At 41.7% G+C, this 22697-nt stretch overlaps 1 protein-coding gene across 2 annotated transcripts; it reads left to right on the plus strand.

Moving 5' to 3' along the window:
• Positions 1–315: 315 nt before the first annotated feature.
• On the plus strand, positions 316–21421 carry pla2g4ab (phospholipase A2, group IVAb (cytosolic, calcium-dependent)). Of its 2 annotated transcripts, none has more exons than XM_076725736.1 (19): positions 316–557; positions 2266–2381; positions 4825–4906; positions 5129–5277; positions 5627–5740; positions 6156–6193; positions 6742–6886; positions 8447–8583; positions 8843–9065; positions 9390–9504; positions 11112–11249; positions 11341–11430; positions 12423–12488; positions 13873–14003; positions 14090–14201; positions 15174–15358; positions 15454–15643; positions 17535–17692; positions 18970–21421. In XM_076725736.1, the coding sequence occupies exons 2-19, from the start codon at positions 2364–2366 to the stop codon at positions 19126–19128; spliced, it is 2250 nt and encodes a 749-aa protein (XP_076581851.1). In that variant the 5' UTR covers positions 316–557; positions 2266–2363; the 3' UTR covers positions 19129–21421. The 2 variants fall into 2 exon arrangements, with proteins under 2 accessions (XP_076581851.1, XP_076581852.1); XM_076725737.1 differs by lacking the exon at positions 316–557 and adding an exon at positions 626–646.
• The last annotated feature ends 1276 nt before the right edge of the window (positions 21422–22697 follow it).

Consider the following 22697-nt stretch of genomic DNA (forward strand, 5'->3'; position numbering starts at 1 on the left):
TTTTTTGGATGGCAGCACTGCGCGAAAAAAGAGACTTCAGATGATCACATACTCAGCGTCTGGCTTTAAATATGTGCTGAAAACAATAGGCAGATCTATCCGAAGGGAGTATTTTAAAAGAACACTTTAAACTTTAGAGGCACCCCTGTGACATCTTTTAATTCACAAAAAGTTGTTTTGTGGACACCGTCAGTTTTAACGCCCTCATGTGGACGCGCACTGGTGCGCATTTGGAGAGGTGGAGTGGATTCGTCTGCGGCCGCTTCCCCCGCAGAATCAAACTCTGACTTACTCGGAGTTCTCACTTACTCTTTCGTGCCTGTCATGCTTTTTTACTAACATTTTAACCCAACCGTTGTTCCTGGCGTCTCCGTGTAGTCTGTGTTTGTTAGACTTTGCCTCAACTTGGTGGCAAGGCTGCGATCCTCCTGACTGCCGGGTGTGCGTATCGTGCATCTACCGAGAAGCACCTCCTATCACACTGTGGTGGAACGATATTCTCGATCAGCATGTCACTTTTTTCAGGATTTGTGAGTTGATAGCGCTTTCCGACCAAGGTATGTTGTTACCATTTCCTTTGTTTTCAAGATGCAGTGTTATGGGTTTTTTGTTTCGAATAGTAGTGGACAGGAATTTGGAGAAGAAGGTCAGTACCAGTAGTTTCACCAGCGTCTTCGTGAATTGTTGACTTTACGCAATTTAGAGGACAAAGAAACTGAAAACGCGGAATTGCCAACACTTACAGAACAATAATATTCTTAATCCAATCGGCAGAAGCCTTTATTAAGCGCTACATCAGGAAGATCAGAGTGAAGAGAACAAGCAGTTGACTTTAGAAGAGTGAAGTCTTCATTGATATGATTTTATTCAGTGCCTTGAAATGCTCTATAAGACTATCAGGTTTTATGTTTACAGCATTGCAAACTAATATCTTACGCAGTCATCTCTATTGTCTAGCAATATCTGACGCAATATTATTGTATGTCAAACTCGCGCAAGGCCTGGTCAGATGTGACCTTATTCTGCCCAGCTCACAATCAGGCAAAACCTGTTTATAGTAGCCTAATAATAAGCTTTGAATGAAGCCGTATAATCCAAAGAATTGCACTTGCCTAAATATTTCTTTTGGGAAAACCATTCATGGAAGCAATCATGTGATATATATGTATATGTATGTATTTTGTTATTACTGCCCACCTTTATCTTTCATGTGTCAGGCGGGACGGCACTTGTACAGTAGGAGACTTACCATATACCCTTAAAAGCTATAATTACGGCAGCTGTTTTGCATCGTGGCCGGTCGCTGTGTGTGTCTCTCTCACATTCTGCGTCCTCATATGAAAATTTAGCTGCTGTGAAGTCTCTTGGCCGTGTTGGCACGCACACAGGACTCAGTAGCCTGCATGCGCTCTTTGTACGCTGCAGAATGAGGACAGGGTGAACTGGCACTTTCAAAGAGTTGGACCACTGATGCAACCTACGTGACCAGTGCTGTGAACACACAGACTCTCTACGTGCTCTCAGTCCCCTCAGTGATGATACGCTTTGGTGAACAGCTGAGAAAAGACTCGCTGACCTTGATATGCTACCCCTAACACACACACACACACACACACACACACACACACACACACACACACACACACACACACACACACACACACACATTCTCTCTCTCTCTGTACATGCAAATTTGCTATCAACATACCTTCGTTCAACCACCATAGAGAAGCTTTAATGCTGCTAAAAATAGCACCTCTTCTGCAAACGCACACCAATCAATACATCAGACTGGACAGTCAGTTATACATACATCATCTTGTTGAGTCGTGTGAGTCATATTTGCTATCAACGATACATATATCTCTTTAACCTGCCATCTGTCTCTCTCATTGTCTCTACATATGCATGTGGTGCACTTGCACTCCTGCACGTAAATAGTTGCTACTGGCCGAGTCCTCCTATCATGAGTTAGTGCCTCAGCACACTTCCCCTTGCCCCTGTGAGGATGCAAAAAAAGGCTTCACTGACATATCTGAAGCAGCTTTGGCTTTTGTAAGAGCGTATATCCTCCTTCAAGGAGTTACAGTAATATGTGTGGCTGTTGAGGCTGTGGTGATGTTGTCTGACCTTGTTATATGCAACCACTGGGAAAACTGGCACGTTAGTGTTTTTCGTGTCATAGCATCACACATTTGATAATGTTTTTTTTTTTTTTTTCATGTGCAGATATTAAACTTTTTGTTTGTTTGTTTCATCCTTCAGGCTCCAAATGCCCCCGTTCTTGACTGAGATGTTCTCCTGAGTATAAGTTCACATCTTGACGTAGGCTTTCCTGAGAATTGCTCACCCGACAACACACGATGGCTTCCAATATAATTGTGAGTAATAGTATTGTTTCCTGTATGTACAGTAAAACTGAGCCAAGTTGAAACAGATACATACAGATTCCAGTGAAATAAATCATGAAGTAAATTCTTCCATAGCACGCCTCAGTTTACTTGTTTTTCCGATAGTAAAGGAGAATGTATTTCGCTCTTATTGCTCTGAAGCGAAACCTTTCTATATCACAGCCCTGTTGGATTGTTTTACATGTGTTGAACGCTTTCTGCTTTAAAGACTTGAAAATGGTTAGTTTAAATGATCTCTCCTGCATAACGTAGGAGTTTGAAACAGACCATCACAAACAAGCAATCTTTTAAAGGTACTCTTGTCCCTCATGAGTGGTCACACCTTAAAACTACCGTGAATATTAACAGATGTCAAGATTTCTGAAGAAATAGTGAAAGTTTTGGCTGACACAAAAAAAACCCAGCAAAAATGTAAAACAATCGCTGCTCTTAATCTAACATGTGGGCTGAGCGATGAATATCTATGAAGGACAAAAGGAACATTGTTTAGAGATGAATGACCTCCAAAAATGCCCGTATTTTAACTTGTATATCACATATTTTTCAACATTGGAGAGTGGAGACATAAGCCGAACCTTCGTACTGACCTCTACACTATGTTTGGTAGCACGTTATAATACAGCCTATGATTCACAGTGTAATTTCAAACCTGGAGTTTGGGAAAAGTGGTGTTAACGACACTGATATTTTGCTGAACTGAGAAAGTAATTAATACATTTCACAATAACAATAAGTTACCAAAACTGTTTGGTACAATAAGGTAATGAAAGGGGCTTTGGGGATATCTCTCAAAATGCTCCTGAAACGTTAATTGAAAACATGTGTACTCACCAAAGCTGCAGTACAGAAATGTAGTTTTAGGTTTGGGAGCGTGAAAAAGAAGCATCCAAATCTTGGAATAATCAGGGACATGTCATTCATTTACAGCTATGTTATAAAGTTGAATTGTAACGTCTATTTTCCCCATAGTCTTCTTCTTCCACTGTACCTGTGTTTAAGTACCAGAAGGAACCAGTAATAGTATTTTTTTTTTTATTGGTAACTTGTACTGTCAATTTTAAGCTGTGTTACTGCATGTTTTAAAAATAGAAGGAGAAAACAATTAGTGATCAGTCTGAACACAGCTGGGAACTGATCACTGAACTAGAGAATTGCATCTACGTGCCAAAAACCCCAGATGTTGTCACTGATTAAGATGTGAACCTGCAATGAACCTAATCACTTCAAATCTGTTCATCATAACCATACTTCTCATGCAGTGTGGGGTATGTGCATACCTAGTAGTGTGATTTGTCTTTATAGCAGCCTTGGGCATTTTACGGCCCGCGGGCCACATCCGGCCCTTAGGGCATCCCTGTCCGGCCCCTGTGAGGTCAATCGGAAATTAGAACACAAATGAAAAAGTATTTAGACTGTGCACGCAATACAACTGTGCTGCTTTTATTTTGAAAAGCATGCCTTTTTTTTTTTAAATTGATGTAAGGACGTACATGTGCGGGTGAACAGCTACATGTGATGCTGGCCAGCTAGCCCTTAAAATGTCAGCTCACGCCAAAAAAAGAAAAGTTGATACCGAATGCAGCGTTTTCAATAATACATGGACTGCTACATATTTATGTACAGAAGTCAAAGGTAAAGCCGTGTGCTTAGTTTGCGGTACACGGGTCGCTGCGTTCAAAGATTACAGTTTGAATCGCCACTACGTGACCAAACACGAGGAGAAATACAAGAAGTTGTCTGATTAAGAGCGCGTGAGGGAGTCGGATGCTTTGCTAGCTAAGCTGCAAAATCAACAGGGACTTTTTACTAAACTTTGCACATTCACAGATGCAGCTGTCGAGACAAGTTATGTGAACTGTTTTTTGAAGAGAATGCAGACATTCAGCCAGATTTCAATGCACTTGTTTAAGCCCAAGACAGACTGGATTTTTTCAAGTGAAAAAACATTAAAAGCACATTTTGCTTTTTGTATGAAGTTGACCAACTGCTGATCTTTAACATACTGCAAAACACATTTTCAGAATTTGTGAAGATGTTTAAAATAAAATGAAACACTGATGTAATGATTGTTTTTGTTTTTACTGTTAATTACTTTTATAGGAGTATTTTCCCATTTGACATTCACCACAATTTCATATATTTATAGAAATATTTACAGAATATCCTTTTTCTTCTGATTACCAGGAGCAGCTAATTGAAATGTATAATTTACTGCTTTTTACAATGTGAGAAAATTAATATTGAGCAGAATTAAGTTCAAGTCATTGTTGGTTCGGCCCTCCAACACAGCTCAGGTTTATCACGCGGCCCCTTGTAAAAATTGATTGCCCACCCCTGCTTTATAGTCTCTGTTATCACTGTGGTTGCACGAGATGATGAAGTCAAACTCAACTGAATGAATGTTGTATTGCAGGTGGAACAGCAGTTTTCTCACAAATTCACAGTGACGGTCGTTCGAGCCGAGAGCGTCACCAAGGGAGCGCTGGGTGACCTGTGTGAGTCTTAATACGTCTGCTTTGCCGCGTTCATGTGATTCTAATACATTAAATTAACATGTTGCATGTGTGTAGGAGCTTCATATATGTTTGTGTTATATGGGGAGAACATGCAAAAAAAAAACAAAAAAAAAACAATCCAAATGTTCTTCTGCTGAGCAGTTTGATGCTTTGAATTTTGGATTCTGCTGTTCAGTGACACTGTTGAATGTGTGTGTGCAGTGGACACCCCAGACCCATATGTGGAACTATTCATCCCAACTGCCCCAGAGAGCAGAAAGAGGACCAAGCACATAGACAACGACATCAACCCAAAATGGAACGAGACCTTTACCTTCATATTAGACCCCAACCAGCAGAACGTCCTGGAGGTTAGACCTGCAATGTCTATGCTTGTCTATAGCACAGCCTACACCAGCGCAGGATGATACATGGATGTAATGGAGCGGAAACCCAAATAAGCACAGCGTAACTTTTTTTTTTTTTTTTTTTTTGCCTCATATGAGGTAAACAGTATCATCACTGAGACTTGGATCAGAATGAGTCACAATACATTTGTTCGGGCCTCATCTAAAAGTAAATAAATTAAGGCTTTTTGGAAACTTTGATCAGTAGAATGACGGGTTGTTCAGGTGAACTTAAACACATACCAGAACAATTAGAATATGTAGCTCTTGAAATGCATTTCATCATCTAACCACCAATGTTTATTCCACTCAGCTAACATTAATGGACGCCAATTACGTGATGGATGAGACACTTGGGACTGCGTCCTATGACATCACCAAGCTCACTGTAGGCCAGACAAAGATGGAGTCTTTCCTCATTGGCAAAGTAAGACATTCAATCCCAGCAGACTCTTTGGCTGTTTCATCACTATGAAGTCATGTTGTGCTGACCAGCAGTGTTGAAAGCTTCCTTTAAATTCTACTTAACGTCCCAAGAAATATGTGAAGATTAATAACAAGGAAATATGAACATGGCACCTTGCATTTTTCATTTGATGCAATGTTACAAATGATATACAGCATATGTATGGAGACTAGAGCGAGCCACAGGACAACTCTAGACTTTAGTCATAACATGACGTAAATGATACAATTCTAAAACAGTATAAAGTGACTAATTACATTTCCACCTCTTAGGTTTTTTATTTGTGAGACTTAATGTTTGCCTGTTGACAGAATTACCAACCACAATCAGCTGTTCCTTTACTGGACAATAACCACTTATTTTATTGTTTTGACAGGCAACCAAAGTATACTTAGAGATGTCCCTGGAGATCTGGTATGTATTCCCATCAAATTTAGGTTTAAGCAACACTGGTTATGTGTGCATGAAGTCTTGTGTACAAATCCGCCTCAGCTTCGGGAACACACAGGGATTGAAGAATACAGAGGAATTCACCTGGAGCGGTGCAGAAGCTAAAATTAGAACTAAAGCAGTTTCTTGAAGTAGAACGAGTTTCTGACTCAGTGAGAACAGGATACTTATGAAAGCTAATAAGGGTCATAATGCATCATAATTCCTATGGTATCACTGTTAAAGGGTCAGTGGGAGGGTTTGTACATGCCATACATGCTTGAAGAGTTAGTAATTATGAGAAGGTGAGTAGTAAAGGGTGAGAGGCCATGGCTGTTTGTCTGAGGATATGTGTTTCACATCAGGCCACCCGAGGCAGATCTTATCTGACCTAAAGATCAGTTGCAGCATCATAACCAGAACGCTCATATCCTCTATCTGCCTCTCAGCAGAAAATGTAAAAACTTGAGTTGTTGTTTGTCTTCCCACCATCAAGCTTTACTTAAGGTCATTTCTGTCATTTGTTTCTGCAGTACCAACCTGGACCTGCGGTTTAGCCTGGCCCTGTGTGACAAAGAAAAGCAGTTCAGACAGACCCGCAGAGAAAGAGTGATGCTGGGTATCAAGAAGCTGCTAGACATGGAGAAGCCTCGTTTCCTCCCCAGCTCTCCAGAGGAGGTGGGAACAGAGCGATAAGATCAAGTTTTAACTTAGTGTGAACGTGGGAGCTGTACGTCTTTGAAACTGAAACTGTTCTCAGTCATTGTGTAAATCTGTGAGGTGATACTAGTAGTAGTTCACCATTGTGGAAAATATGCTTCACTTCTTGGTGAAAGTTGGATTAGATGCACCATACCAGCCGAGCACATATAAAGCTCACAAGAAAGCATGTTATATCTTGTGTCTTTAATCCCATACAAAAACAACGTCTAAACACATTTAAATCTGAAGCTAAGATACCGCCAGCAGGCGTTAGCAAACAGTAGCATAGCACAAAGGGTGGGTAAGCAGCTAGTCTCGCCCTGTGGAAAGGTAACAAGATCTGCCTACCAGCACTTCTAAAGTTAATAGAGCCACAGTAAAGAATTGAACTGTCAGATCCAGTCCACAGCTACAATCACTTTCTCTCTTTCAGTCATTGCAACAGATCTGGCACACATTTTTTCACAGTGGTGGTGAACCTAAACTGATGGCGCATCACTCACCCTTTTACTATCAGCCTGCTGTCACACAGCTCATCTGAAAGCTATGCTTCATTTGCTGCCACTTTTGCCACCCCAGCATCCAACTATCTACATTCCTCAAGTTAACAGCATCACTCCCTGCTGTGCCAAGTGTTTTCTTGGGGGGAGTGATCAGGTCAGAGCCTACACTCCAAATACCTACACTGTTCATATTTTACACTCACATAATAATCCATTACACATGAGTTAGCTGACTGAGTGGCTGCTGTAGCCTCTTAGCATTGTGCATGCATAGAGGAAGGATGGGTGTGATATGTGCACTTACTGTGTCATCTCTCCTTCGAGTACAGACTCACTCTCAAGATATGTTGCATTTGCTTGTGATTACTGTGGCGCACTTTTTCACACATTGCGTTCTCAGCTTACATAAATGCTATAACATTTCTCACACTTGGAAGCAAATCATGCAGCAAGCCTCACGAAAGATCCAACTTCTGCTTGTCTGCTCTGAGCTACGCTAAGTTTCATTTTCTGGTGTGGTTTTAAGTCAGATGCCCTTGGGCCTGGCTGCAGTCTCCAGGCCTGCTCATGTGTTCAACATGTGCAGGAAGCTCCAGAGGAATGAGATAAGCAGCTGCCGTCCACTGATACCCCAACATCCCTCAACTCCCTGGCTAGGATGACCTTCGTGGATCAGAATATTCAGATTTGAACATGAGATAAACACAGTCTGCAGAAAGGAAGCGATGTTGCACAATGAGAATTATGAAAGAGCTGAAAATCCGAAGGCACAAGTTAAAAAGTGTTTCAAAGGCGTGATGCAACTGGCATGGCACCCCCATCGTATAGAGGGGGGGGGGGGGGGGGGGTAGAGTTACTCAACCTGAAAGAATGAGACAGAATGAATGTGAGACTCATGCCCTAAGCTGTGTAGTATGTATTTATGAGATTAAACATGCCTCTGCTCTGTCTTCTTCTTCAAATTATGACTCTGACCTATTGTGTGTGTGTGTGTGTGTGTGTGTGTGTGTGTGTGTGTGTGTGTGTGGTACAGGTGCCAGTGATTGCCATAGCGGGTTCAGGAGGCGGTTTCCGTGCCATGGTCGGCTTCTCAGGTGTGATGAAAGCCCTGTTTGAGTCTGGGGTCCTGGATTGTGCCACATATATCGCCGGCCTCTCTGGATCCACATGGTCAGCCTCTATTTTTACTTTTTTTTAATCTTTTTCTTTGTTGTTGCTGGTGTCTTTCTTTCTTTCTTTCTTTCTTTCTGTCAACAAGCGAGTGTCTCTGCCTTATTTCATTCTCCATCTTCATGTTTATGGAGTGCCTTATTGGATTATCCTCCCTTACGAGTACAGTACCTCCTGTATAAACCTTGTAAAGAGCAGAGTGATATTTTTCATGCGTGTATTGACATTTTACATTGCACTTCTCTCTTTATCCCCATAGGTACATGTCCGCTCTCTACTCCCACCCAGACTTTCCAAATAAGGGTCCAAAGGACATCAACAAGGAGCTGATGAACAGAGTTAGCAGTAACCCTCTGAGGCTGTTGCTCCCCCAACACATCACTAACTACATCCAGGCACTCTGGACCAAAAAGGCCACGGGGCAGCCCGTTACCTTTACTGATATCTTTGGCATGCTCATAGGAGAGACACTTATACCTGCGGTAAGAGCTGCCTGACAGCTGTTGTTTGTTTTAATCTTGGTGGGATTCTTTATTTCTCTGTCTCCTTGTTGCTCAGCAGTGCATCAACCCTCCTCTTCCCCTAACTTCATGTTTCATTTCCTCTCTTTTCTTTTGAACTGACATCCCACTCAAGGTTTATTTGAACTTTTATTTTCATTTTGTGCTGTTTTTTTTTTTTTTTTAATTTCTACTTAAAAAAAATCATTGCCTCCACATAACCATGACAATCACGATGAGATGAGCCTCCTTCTACCTGAGGAGTGTGACTGTAAATGATTCAAAGACTGTGTTCTCTCCTCCCAGAGGATGGACATCAGGCTGAGTAGCATCCAGGAGAAAATAAACCAGTCCCAGAGTCCTCTTCCTCTCTTCACATGTCTGCACGTCAAGCCTGATGTTTCTGAGCTCATGTTTGCAGGTAAAAATCTGTCTTTTATGAGCATCTGCAGGTGCATTTATGATCAATTGTGTGTTGCATGTAGCCCATTTGTTTCAGAGAACTATTTTGCATTATGTAATGAATAACTAGAAATAATCAGATGAGTTTGGCCACATGCAAAATAACCACGCGTAACTCATTTCCTTATACTGCTCCGCCGCCTCAGAGAGGATGTGTCATTGCGCCGCAGTCTGTGATAGCAACCTTTCTACATCAAGGAACTGAGCAGTACGCACAAGGTCATGACAGACTCTGGGTTAGTCCCAGTACAGTACTTCCTCATTGTTGATGCAGCCTGCACAACAACTCATTGCCTCAGCAGAATAGACATTTGAATAGAAAAGGAACGACAAAGATCTCGTATCAGTGAATATACTTTGGCTTCAGAAACTGACAACTCTAGTATTAGAGTAAGACTCAAGTGGGTGTCCTTTGGAGACACTTTGTGAAGCTCTTTTATAAACAATAAAAGGGAGACTGACTGTTTCAGTTCACAGACAGATAGTAAAAAAAAAAAATTAAATAGACACACTGACAGTCCTTTATTTAGAGTTTCGTATTCACAGTTTCTCATTTGGTGTGTGGGAGACACAGTATGAAACATGTCGTCCACACAGCTGTGACAACTGTCACAATAGAATGAAAAATACGAAGTATGTTTTTTGTTATTTCTGGTTGATGAAGTTGATATTGTGCATTATCAATTTGATATGCATCAGGTTAAGGCCGCGCTTTGTGTGCATTTGTGTGGTTATTTGTGCTGCACGCCTGAGCGTTTGTGTACGTGTCAATGTGACAGCTTGTTGCTGTTACAGCTGTTGCAAATGCAAAATTGAACTCTGGGCCCTTATTGACGACTGTGGTTCTTCACACTCTCTGTGCATTGAGTATGAATCTTGTCATGCTTAAGTAGCCCTTCAGTATGCTTTTGACAGCTGCATACACTCTGACTGCCATCGAACTATAACTCCAAATGACTTTTCACTAATTGAAATTCAAATGTTGTTTTTCTCATTTCGATCCAGTTGTCTTTATTCAAATTTCATCTACCAGAAATGCATTTTTGAATGACTGACGCACCCCAAAATGCTGATTTTAAAATGTAGTCATCTCCTCTAAGGCTGTTGATAGCCCTGATTTTGTCGTAGTCGTGTATTTACATGTTTAAAGTTTTAATGTACAAATGCACACAGAGCAGACAGAGCAGACATACTAGTCAGTGACAGGTACTTGAAGACTATCTCGATTAGGGCTGGATATCATTTAAAAAATTACAATACCAGTGCTAATACCAGTACCCTAAAGTGATACCAGTAGTAGATTTGACAACTTTTTATTTAGGTTGGAGCTGCTACAATAGCAAGCCAATCACACATTAAATTAAATCAATGAACACTTGTGTTGATTGGCTGCGATTAAACCATTCAAAATAGTCATTTTTTCTAGGTCTGGGTACAAAAAGATCACTTTCACGTTTCAGCACTTCTTGGCACTGGGTTATTTCAGTTATTGAGTACATATACCCAGCTCCAAAAAAAAAATGTGTTGCATTTCTGTTGCATTAACGCTGAGGTTTCAACCTGCAGACTGGGTGGAATTCAGCCCGTATGAAATTGGGATGGCAAAGTACGGCACCTTCATGACCCCAGACCTGTTTGGAAGCAAGTTCTTCATGGGAACTGTGGTCAAGAAATACGAGGAAAACCCTCTTCATTTTCTAATGGGTGAGAGAGACGTTTTCATCTGCGTCACTGAACACGACAGTCAGACCACTTCACATGAGTAGACCTACTAACAGTATGTTTTCACTGTCAGGTGTGTGGGGCAGCGCCTTCTCCATTCTGTTCAACAGAGTGCTGGGAGTCAAAGACACAGCTGGAGGCAGCACCATGGAGGAGGAGTTAGGTAATCTTTCTCCCCGTTTGTCCTGAGCTACACTGTACTGATTTTAAAAAGCTTTGCAGGTTAAGTGCAAAAAAAAAAAAAAAAATCATGTGATACGATGGAAAGCTCCAGAATAGCTACTAATTGGACTGTCAGTCTCAGCTAATTTCTAATTTTTCACTGGTGTGCTTTTACCAGTTTGTATTAATCAATAAAACAATGAACCAAAATGTTTTTATTAGTTATACTGTTGCATGTAAAGAAAAAGACCAATACAATTCATTTTGAAATGACTGATTTGAAACTTGTCTTGAACTTAATCTGAAATGTGTATTTTAGTCATGGGTACTTTGTGTGAGTCGGTATAGGTGTGTGTTTTCAGATAGTGCCATTGTCTTTGGTTTGTACTGATGAAATACCTTTCACGTAACTGAAACTGACATCCAGCCATGTCTTCGATCGTACTGTTGTCTGCCTCTTTGTCTCATGGCAGCATAATTTTCACACCTTTAAAAATAGCCAACCTAAAATTATCTCGCTCATACATAGTATGTGAGTGAGTGTGTGTGTTTATCAGGTAGGGTAAGTCTCCAGGACATTAATCAAAGTCCCAGAAAGCAAGGAAACACCTGTGAGTGTGTGTGTGTGAGTGTGTGTTGTGTGAGATGTTACCATAACAATGGGAAGGTATCAGCTTCTTGTGAATTTTCTGACAACTCATTGCATTTGTTTTGGTTGAGTGCATTTGTTTGGGGTGACCTTTACACTCTGACAATGCATCGGTTGTCCTAAAGTCTCCACCCAGTTTGAGAATGCATTAGTTTATCAGATGCTTTGCATTTCTCTAAGGACCTGTTTGATAGACATAAACAATAGACAGTGAATTTGATAAATGTCACATCGCTGAGTATACGCACTCTGTCAGGTACAGTGTTGATATGTGCTGTTCATGAGATGAACAAGCTTCTTTTGACATTGTGACCTAATGAGTGAAGCTTTCTTGTGCCTTACAGAGCAGATCAAACCACAGCACATCGTTGGAGAAGACAGTCTGGACAATGACGACGAGCCACGAAAAGGTGAGCTAAGACATGCGTATTATGCTTACATGCATCATAGGAGCTTTCAGTCACCATATTGTGCAGTATAGCAAAATTTGCTGTGGTGCAATAGACGTGTGACTGATCTTTGGGTTTGAGAGAGTCAACGCCTTAACACTTTTTTCTTGCGGTAATGTTGCCATTCGCTTCTGTTCGCGTCAAACAGCAACAGCAGAGCGGTTACTGTGGTCAGGTCAGCAAAACTGGTGATGTGTGGAGCTTTCACGGCTAACTCTTTGGTTAACGATCGCATTAATAATGAAGTGCAAGCTGACTTTTAAGACGTACAGGCTTTCTCGCTGTAAGTGTGAGCTTTAGCTGTGAGGGAAAAAAGAGGAAGAGAGGAAGAAAGAGAAGAGGTTGGGTAAGATGAGTAACAGGCTTTTGTTTCAAATGAATTTCCCTTGAACATGGAGTAAAAAGGGGCGCAAGTATTTTGATACTGTGAAACTGGTTGTACACTGCGGACTTTTTTTTTTTTTTTTTTTCCTGTTTTTTAAAAATGCTTTTTTCTTTATTGGCTTTTGTTTATTTGAATAAACAGCAAACACTCATGATGGGAAACACTCCCACGGCCTCCCACTCATTCTAACACAGAAATCTCAGGGAAAAGAAAAAAATGAATAAACATGACATTAAATATAATGATTGAGTAGTTATATTAAAAATAATTAAATCGAATAAAATAAAATTGTATATTTAGAGCTGCAGATTGAGGTGATGATTCTCTATAGGTTGATCATTAAAAGCAGCACATTTCACATTGTTTTCACTTTGTAAATTCTTCTAAATGTCAATTATGACTGCTTTGAGTCAGAATAATAGCTTTTATTACTTGTATTGTGTTACTATCAGATTTGTGAAGTGCTCAGGAGCAACAAGGTTAACTTTGGACAGACAAAAATCAAACTAAAACCGCTCTTTGTGTGTTTTAGAGTCAACAAAAAAGACTCCTTCAGGTTTTTCAATACCAGGCCGATAAGAAACTAGAAAATTAAAAGATGACACGAAGACATGGACACATTTTTACCACTGCTGGTGTAAGACGATCTAAGTCTACAGTTAAAAAAGTCTCAAAGCCGCTTTTCATTTCAGTAACATTCAGGAAATTTCTGACGTGTCTGTCACTTGAGACAGTAATTAAAGCCGGATTTCAGTCAAACTTAACTGTAGTTTCACAAGCTCGGACAAAAGCCTTTTTGTAAACAGGAAAGAGAAGAAAAGTGTTTGAAAGTCTGAAACAGGCAGGTCAGGCGAAGGTAGATTACATCAAGTAGTATTCAAACACTCTCATTTGATTTAGCTGCAGTTCTTTGGCAGACGACATTTGACAGCATTTTCTCTGCCATGATTTGATGTTCAGGTGGGACAGAGAACCAGGAGGCAGAAGACGAGTTCCATCGCACGGCTCAGGCTAGCTGGGTTCAGCGAATGTTCACCTCGCTCTTCAGTGACTCCGCCTTATTCAACACAAGAGAGGGCCGAGCCGGAAAGGTACCTGAATTCATTCAAAACACTGCAGCGGCCTTCTTGTTTCCTGCCTCTATTTCTCTCTATAACCCTTCTCACCCTGTTGCCAGGTTCATAATTTCATGCTGGGCCTGAACCTGAACACCAACATCCCGTTCTCTCCAGTCAGCGAGGTGACATGCCACGCCCCTACACCTGAGGAGGAGGTGGACGCCGTCACAGGTGAGAAGGATTAATGATTTTCACGGTTCACTGCTTTTAGATTTTAATTTTGCAGGAGTCAAAGAAAAAAACAGGACAGGACATGATCACATTTACATGTTTTACATAGTTTTTAATCCCGTTAACCGGCAATCTTGACTGGCAATGTTTGGAAACAAGTCCAGGCACAATAGGAATGATACTGAAATATTTCGACATGGAAGAATGACTGAATAGTGACCTGTTTCTTAATTTGCGAGTGGATGCATGTGAATCTGAATTAGCTTATCAAATGAAAACATTTTAGTGCCAGCTAAATTGCATTAAAATGATCAAACTTAAATCATAATTTAGTAGATTTTATCCTTTGAGAAGGTGGAGTCTTTCTTTTCTTTTCTTAAAACAGCATTAATTTGTTGGGGTGAACGTCCCACATTTACACATTTAGCAGACAGTCATATCCTTTAAGCTCTCATTTGGTCTCCACCATGTCCTAAATGTTCCACTATGTTCACCAGCCAGTTGCTTACAATGCTTTGGCTGTTTGGTGCTGCAAACTGCTGTCTGCCACTGCTGGAAATGCCATTGAAGAGGGTGATGAGACTGAAACAAACAGTAAAGTCATGGGTTTGAAAACTGAAACAATGAGCTGAAAGATGCCAAAACACTGTAGAGCTGAGGGCAAGTGTAGAGGTGCAGATTGTCGCCACTTCTTTCATATGACATGCGGTTATTTTAACCCATTGTGAATCTGAAAATGCTGACTAACGCAGCTCTTAAACATGCATATTTGGCAGAGTACGATAGCTTTACTGGTACTGAAAGGTGTGGCTTGAAAAATTTTCGGATGGTACCCAGCCCTGCTTCCGATTGATATTACCTAGTTGAGTCACAGTTAAATAGGCTGGGTCAAGTCAGGGGAAGTGAAATTTGGCTGCAGACAAAGGAAATTTGTTCCTGCGTCATTAATTTCAGTCAGTGTGATTTCTTCAGACCCAGATGAGTTTGAACGCATCTACGAGCCTCTGGATGTGAAGAGTAAGAAGATCCATGTAGTGGACAGTGGCCTGACCTACAACCTTCCGTACCCTCTCATCCTGCGGCCGCAGCGTGGTGTCAACCTCATCATCTCCTTCGACTTTTCTGCAAGACCCAGCGACTCCAGTCCCCCGTTCAAGGTCAGAGTCTCTTTACAGTCATGAAGTTCTAAAAATGACCTGAGCAAGCAGGGAATCATCACACCTTTTTTCTCTTTTGTAAATCTGCGCAACAGGAGCTCCTGCTGGCAGAAAAGTGGGCTCGAATGAACAAGCTTCCATTCCCCAAGATCGACCCCAAAGTCTTCGACCGCGAGGGCCTGAAGGAGTGCTACGTTTTCAAACCAAAAAAAGGCGAAAAGAACTGCCCGACGGTCATCCACTTTGTGCTGGTTAACATCAATTTCAGGAAATTCAAGGCACCTGGTATGAATGTGCATACGTGGAGGTTTCCACAGCGTGTGTGAGAGGGAAAATATGCCAGGTCTTTGTGTTGTTATGATAATGCTGTTTTACCGTCATAGCACATGAGGCATCTCTTCCTCGAAATTACACACTGGAATTCAGCCGTATTCAGTCAGCAGCACACAGTTTTTTTGTGGTCAGTCACAAGTTGGGCCCCTCATTTGCGTGACCCCAGTAAAAAAAAAAAAAAATCACTGTGATTTCATGGTGGAAATGGTGCATCTATCTTTAAACATACGTGCAGCTTACTGAGTGTGAGTGTGTGAGCACAGGCGTGCACGTGAACCTCAGCGTGTTCAGTGTTTTATGAGCTGCTCTGGTGAATTATGGTTCCTTAAAGAGCCAGGTGCCGACAGGGAATGTCTCGCTCCTGTGGGAGAGCCCTGCATGTAAACAGGCCATATATCATGAGCCATACAAAGACACACTATCAACACATCTCCACTGGCGCCTCTTTACATTCAGTAGGTAATCAGCCCACATACTTCCGCAGTCTGTTTATGCAGGTTACATAAGCGTTTTACACTCAAATCCGAATGACGAGAAGGAAATGATACCCTAAATGGACTTCCCGTTCCTGTCAGTTCACCATTGTATGCTTGTATGTTCAAGACCATAACTTCTTCCTGCATGGGGTCTTTCATCTTTACACCTGCCACAGAACAATAACTTCAGGAAAAATTAAGGATCGATGTTCAAATGTCCTCAAAACGTAGACAATGAATCAGGTGTGAGTAGAACAGGCTGTTTTGAAAACTGAGTGGGAAAGTTCATTCAGGACCTCAGGAATAGTTCATACAAATGAATACGGAGCAAACCTCAGGTGTGATTGGAAGACCAGGAAAAAACTACAGGAGTAAAGTGATCATGAGCACTGATTGTATTTTCCGCTGCAGAAAAAAGCACTGCGAAAGTTGTCACAGACATACAGCTTACTTAAACACACACAGCTGATTTTATTTCAGTATGTCTTTCCTCATTGAGTTGTGTGTTTGGATAGTTTTACATATTTTGGAGTTTTCATTCTCCAGTTCATTGACAATCTTGACTGGCAGTATTTAAGAACTAAGTCCAGGCACAACAGGAATACACTGAAATATTCGGAAATGGACGTGGCTGGTAGGCAGTGAAAGAAAAAGAGCACGTGTGAGCGGCAGTCTAAAAAACAAAATCCAACATCAGCAATCACGGAAGAGATCAGGACGAACTGGCGACTAGTAGAGCACAGAGCCGACCTTAAATACTCCTGGTCTAATCAGCCTGATGCACCACAGGTGCGCAGATGATTAGGCGGAGCCGGCTGAGTGTAGGAGACCACACCCAGACTCAGGCAGACAGGAGAACAGACAGACAGACAAATAACAGTAAGGGAAAAGGGAAAAAGGAAAACACTGAGGACAGACAGGTAGCGGATCCTAACATGCGTGGGAATCTAATATAGCTGCTTATCAAACTTAAACTCAAAACATTTTCACTGCCAACCAAATTGCACCAAAATGACCAAATCTAAATTATAATTAAGTTGGTTTTATACTTGAAACACTTGTGCAAGCTGTAAACACAACATTGACATATCATCACCTTATAAAGTTGTCATGGTGAACGTCCCACATATACACGTGTAGCAGACACAGAGCAGCATTATAATTCAATTCAAGTCATATCCTTTTAGCTCCTGTTTGATCTCCACCAGTGTTCCACTTGGAACATTAAAAGCAATCACTTTGAGTCATCAATCAATCAAATCAAAAAGTAATAACAGACCTGAAAGTGAGGCTGTTCTGTCTGCTGCTTTTGTGAAATGTATTTTTTATTAATGCATTTGGTGTCTTACTTGTTCATTTGCTCACAGGTGTTCCCAGAGAGACCGAGAAAGAGAAGGAATTGGCTGATTTTGACATCTTTGACGACCCCGAGTCACCATTCTCCACGTTTAACTTCCAGTACTCCAACGAGGCCTTCACCAGACTCCATGACCTGATGGAGTTCAACACGCTCAACAACCTGGAGGTCAGTGCTGCCCCTGTGCTTTCACCACAGGATACAAAGCTGTCTGACATCAGGCAACAGGAAACTGTGATGTCTGCAGTGTGTGCTCACAGTTCATCAAGGAACTAAACAGTGACTCAGGGCTTTGCACAGAGGCTGACTGATTTTCATGAATTCCCTCAGTCATTCTTTGTTAATCTGCCTTCATTCAGTTTTGTCAATTGGGAAGTTTTACATTTTTGTTTGTTGTGCAACATCAAACATTTCACATCGCAAAGGCCCGTCTCAGACTGGATAGTGCAAGTCATATCTAGTTCACAGCAGGTGTGTCACTGTGAGAGGTCAGACTGACTTTCACTCACTGTATCTGAGTCACTTCCCTGCTGAGGAAGGATTCAGATGCGATTCATCGAGCTTGATTTCACGGGAAGGTCAGCTCAGGTCATTCAGGTAGACTTGTACTGTCAGTGAAGATATTTTCACCAACACCAAAGTTTGAATTCCTCTGGCAGAAAAGGAGACTGAAGATAAGATAAGAACCGTCTTCTGCCAAAAGATAAGGGAGGCCTGGATCTGCTGAATCCTCAATGTTATTATTGGGCTGCACAGTTTGCTGTAATGCTGCCATGGATTAGGAAAGACCAGGAGACAGAATGGGCCAGGCAGCACAGGGACAAGGGTACGTCTTGGTGCTGCCTTTTATTAACATAAAAGTGAAAATTGAAAAGAAAGGACAAAAGACACTTTGAACATTTGGACAACAGGTAAAAAACGGCATGCCAGTGGTAGGCAACCTTCCTTGTTTGATGGTGAGTTTAGAAGGTGGTTTGACAAAGGCACAATCAACCAATCATTTAACATTTAAAACACGTCTCATATTTAGATATAAAAAGCTTGTCACTGACATCTCACAGAATACCTGGAACACCACTGACAAATGGGAATTGGAATATTATAATCAAAGATAATATATGGAAAGACGTCACTTCCAGATCCATTCTTATGTTTGTTCAGATCTGCACGTTAAGAGATACAGAGCAAGGGTATGTACTGTGGATACTTGTATTGATTGCTAATAACTGTGAACCAGAAGGATGCAAAAGCACCAATCATAACTCAGTGAGTGCAGAGACTCAAACAGGTTTACACTGCGGAGCGAATGACTGCAAGTCTGCACACTTTTATGCAAAGGTGGGCTTGTGCTGCACTGCAGCTACGTGTTTAGCCAATACAATGATACAGTATCTGCTGTCACAATGTGCCATTTTGGATTCAGTCCCTGTATCTGTCCCCTGCAGGTGATCAAAGAAGCCATCAAGGACTGCATCGTGTCCCGGAAGGAGAATCCCTCGTGCCTCTCCCTTCCCTTCTCCCTCAGTGAGATCCCGAAAAAGAAGTTTCTCAAGAGGGATCCTCGGGTGAAACCCTGGAGTCACCTGGGAAAGGATAACCAGTAGTCTGACATGAGACTTTGGATAAAGTGGACTGTAGGGATTTTTGTAGATTCTGTCTTAAAGTAAAGCATTTTCTTTTTGGAAAATGCTCTCGTGTTGATCTCTTTTCTGCATACTTTTAATCATACTTTTAATTTTGTAAAGAACATTAACGTTTACTTGTAAAAGCCTCGTGATTGCAGTCATATACCACAGGGTGAGAGTTTTCGTGTGCTTGGAAAGTTGTTGGTGTTTACTGAGCACAAACAGCTGATGTCTGTGCTTCCCTGCTGGCTGTGAGTGGATGTTGACAATCACCACTCGCTAAACACTGCAGTGTGACTGGACTGTTACAGCTAACATGTGGCTCCATCACAAACAGCAGGAGACTGTTTGGGAGTCCTCTCTCTGTTTGTTTTTGGGTTTTTTTTTTTGATATTTACTGAGAATCGACTCTCCATGTTTGACAGAAATGTCCACTTCAAGTCGATCCTTCGCTTCACTTTCACACATCATGTGAATATTCCAGCTGCTGCGTGTGGACACCTCTGGGCTTCGGCTCACGCTGCCGAGAGCAGAGCTGCATTTGCATCTTTCCCGTGACTTTGCAGGCAGCCATTTTGACTTTGAGCTGCGTGAATGCACTGTCAGAAGCCTCACCTGTACTGTACCTGTCTGTCAGCTGAACTCTTTCCTGCAGATTGGCATGTTTTTGTTTTCCTTCACGTAATGGCTCGTCTAAACATGTAATCCCGTTGGAAAACATGGAAGAGGAGCTTGTAACCATTGGTTTTGTTTGATGACAGCTCCTAAACATGCCAGGTGCACCCTCTCTGGATACCTCAAACATCTCAATGATGCTTATCCACCTACAGCGAAGGAGCACTCCCTGCTCCCCTGTAGGGCGTGTCTCATATTAAAGCCACCATTTTGGAAAAACAAAACCTGATGCCATAGAAACAGCGCCGCTTCTTTTCTCCCCCTCTCTCTCTCTCTCTCCAATGGGATAAAGGTGTGTTTTTTTTTTCCTATCCATGTTGTTTCAGGCTGCCTTTTAGATACAGGCACAGGTTTGCTTTGCTCGGCCCATTTCCCCCCCTTGCAAACCCGACTTGCTGCAGCTTCCTCGAGCGGCCCCCGCACACTGAAGTGGAGCTTAGGTCAGGGCGAGGGAAGGCTGGGCGGAGTGGTGAGAATCACGAGACCTGCTCGCAGCTGGAAACGGTGGCTCTCTGCAGCACACAGTGGAATTTTACACACTACACCTACACCTGCAGCAGTGGAGGCCTGGAATCTGACACACTACACCTATACTCGCAGGGGCCCGAAGGCTGCACACACAGCAGTGGAATTTTACACTGGAGCACTTCCGACCCCTGTATGCTCGTGTTTCAGCCCCCTTCAGTCTGAGAAGACAAAAAAAAAAAAGTGTTGTGCAGACTCGCTGCAGGGATTCATGACCAACAAGCGACTTCCTCTTTATGCTGATTTTTGAGCAGATCACTTGTGCCTCTTTTCTTTGCAGGTTTTTTTTTGTTGCATTCTTTTATGTTTATCACACCACTCTTGTGTCAGACTGTTAGAATTGTCAGTGGTTGAATGAGTTTTCTTACTTCTGGAGCCAAACAAAAGTTTCTGTTTCACCTTGATTTTCTATTAGCCCGCAGCCAGTTAGCTTAGCTCAGCATAAAGCAAACAGGGGAAACAGCCAGCTTTGCTTTGTCCAAATTTACAAGAACTACAATTTATTAGAAAAAGATTAGCAGGATAACATGGTATGAGATTTAGAGTTGCCAGTAGGTGGGTTTTCTTACCTTGGCTAGCTGTTTCCCCTTGTTTTCAGTCTTTGAGCTAAGCTAAGCTATCTGGCGACTGGCGCTATTAGATATGAGAGTGGCATCAGTCTTTCTGTTGAGGTTGAGTGCAAAGTGCCTACAGGCATATCTCCCAAACTGTTGAAATACAAAGTGCATACTCAATGTTATGTGCAACAAAAGAAGCATTGATCATTTTATGAAGACGTCTTGAGTTGCCATGTTACACTTTATTGTCTTTGTAGCTTAAGGTTAGTTCATTTAGAAAGCATTCATGAGCTGTAGCCATTTGATTTTCTAATATTTTTTTGTCATATTACATTTTTATGATCTTTGATAATGTTTACAAGTGTGTAAGATGCTAAACGGTCAGTTCAAGGGGATCAAGACATGTACAGAAATACTCCAGTCATCATGAACTGTTTGGATTTTAACTGGCAAAGCCTGTCATACATAATGTTTATGTGCGACGTAAAAGGACGATAATAAAAGAGAGAATTTTATCTTTTCTGTCGTGTTTTCTCAAAAAATATTTGGCACCCTTCCTTCATCCTGAACCAACAAACAACTGTGGGAAAGTGCAGCTCCAGCATTTTCCGTTTCCTCTTGTTTGTCTTAGATATTTAAAAAATGTGGAGTGACAGGATTGGTCTGTGTTGAGATCCCATCAGTTTTTAGAAAAAGCTTTTCACCGTATGAAATGGAGGCTTTACTGTGTGTTGGCCTGCAGCTCGGGGCTCTATCCACAGCACAGAGTGAATCATCCTGTCTTTCAGTTACAATACCTGAGATTAGCTTAACTTTGATGCAAATTAAGTTACTTTCATGTTTTCATCTTAAGATAAGACAGAACTTCATTCACTCTGAGGGAAAATGTTCTGCAGCAGTTGCAGTCCAGAGAAGCAACATGTATCCTATTCAACTTTCAAAATAAAGCTTGTTGAGACACATTTCAGGTGTCAGTCACAGTTTCGGTTACGTTTAGGCACCAAAACTTCACTGCAGTTCCTCCAGTAGCCACTTGAGGCTGGCTTCAAAATTGAGTCCATCCCCATAGACCTCCATATTAAAATGCTCAACTTAACAGCGGAAATAAACATGTTTACAGCCTGGTCTCTGTAGCTAATTTCCCTTTCCATGACAACTTTATGGGGGTTGAATTTTTATATAACTCACTTGTTTAAATTATATAAAAGCTTGAAGTTCTGTATTTTTATGGGCATGGCAGCTTTAACTAACAGCTAGCAGCTAAATTTCAGCGACGTGGCTTAATTCGGCAAGTTTCAGCTCCACCCACACTCTCGATTTTTGGATTAGCCTGGAGTTTGGTGGAGTCAGGCGCCGCCAAGATGGCGACGGCCAGAGCCACGGGCACCAAGCGTCACAGTAGCTCTCCAGAAACCTATGGGTGACGTCACAGAGACGATGTTTTATACAGTCTATTTTCATGTCTGGGCAAGACAAAACGTGACACAGACACATTATCCTCGAGTGTATCGGCGAGTCTATAGCATGCTGTGGCGTGAGACTGAGCTACAAAAACAGGTATCCAAATCCACAAAATCCAGATATATACAATGCCAAAACAAACAAGGTGAGCGGTCTGTTGCTTCTTGGCGAGTTGGATGAGAAATATGAGAAGTTGCATAAAGCTTTGCATACACACTGTGTGAGTGTATGTGAGTGGTTAATTCAAAATGTTCAATGATAATGTCCAAATACTAATAATGACTGTAATCCACAGAGAGACAGCGATCCAGACAGAACGAGAGAGACTAA

Source organism: Chaetodon auriga, chromosome 3 (assembly GCF_051107435.1).
Source record: "Chaetodon auriga isolate fChaAug3 chromosome 3, fChaAug3.hap1, whole genome shotgun sequence".
Classification (NCBI taxonomy): domain Eukaryota; kingdom Metazoa; phylum Chordata; class Actinopteri; order Chaetodontiformes; family Chaetodontidae; genus Chaetodon; species Chaetodon auriga.

Coding starts and splice junctions, on each gene's coding strand:
- pla2g4ab (XM_076725736.1), top strand. Junction 5,278..5,626: donor ACCAGCAGAACGTCCTGGAG/GTTAGACCTGCA, acceptor TATTCCACTCAG/CTAACATTAATGGACGCCAA. Junction 9,505..11,111: donor TTCTGAGCTCATGTTTGCAG/GTAAAAATCTGT, acceptor TTCAACCTGCAG/ACTGGGTGGAATTCAGCCCG.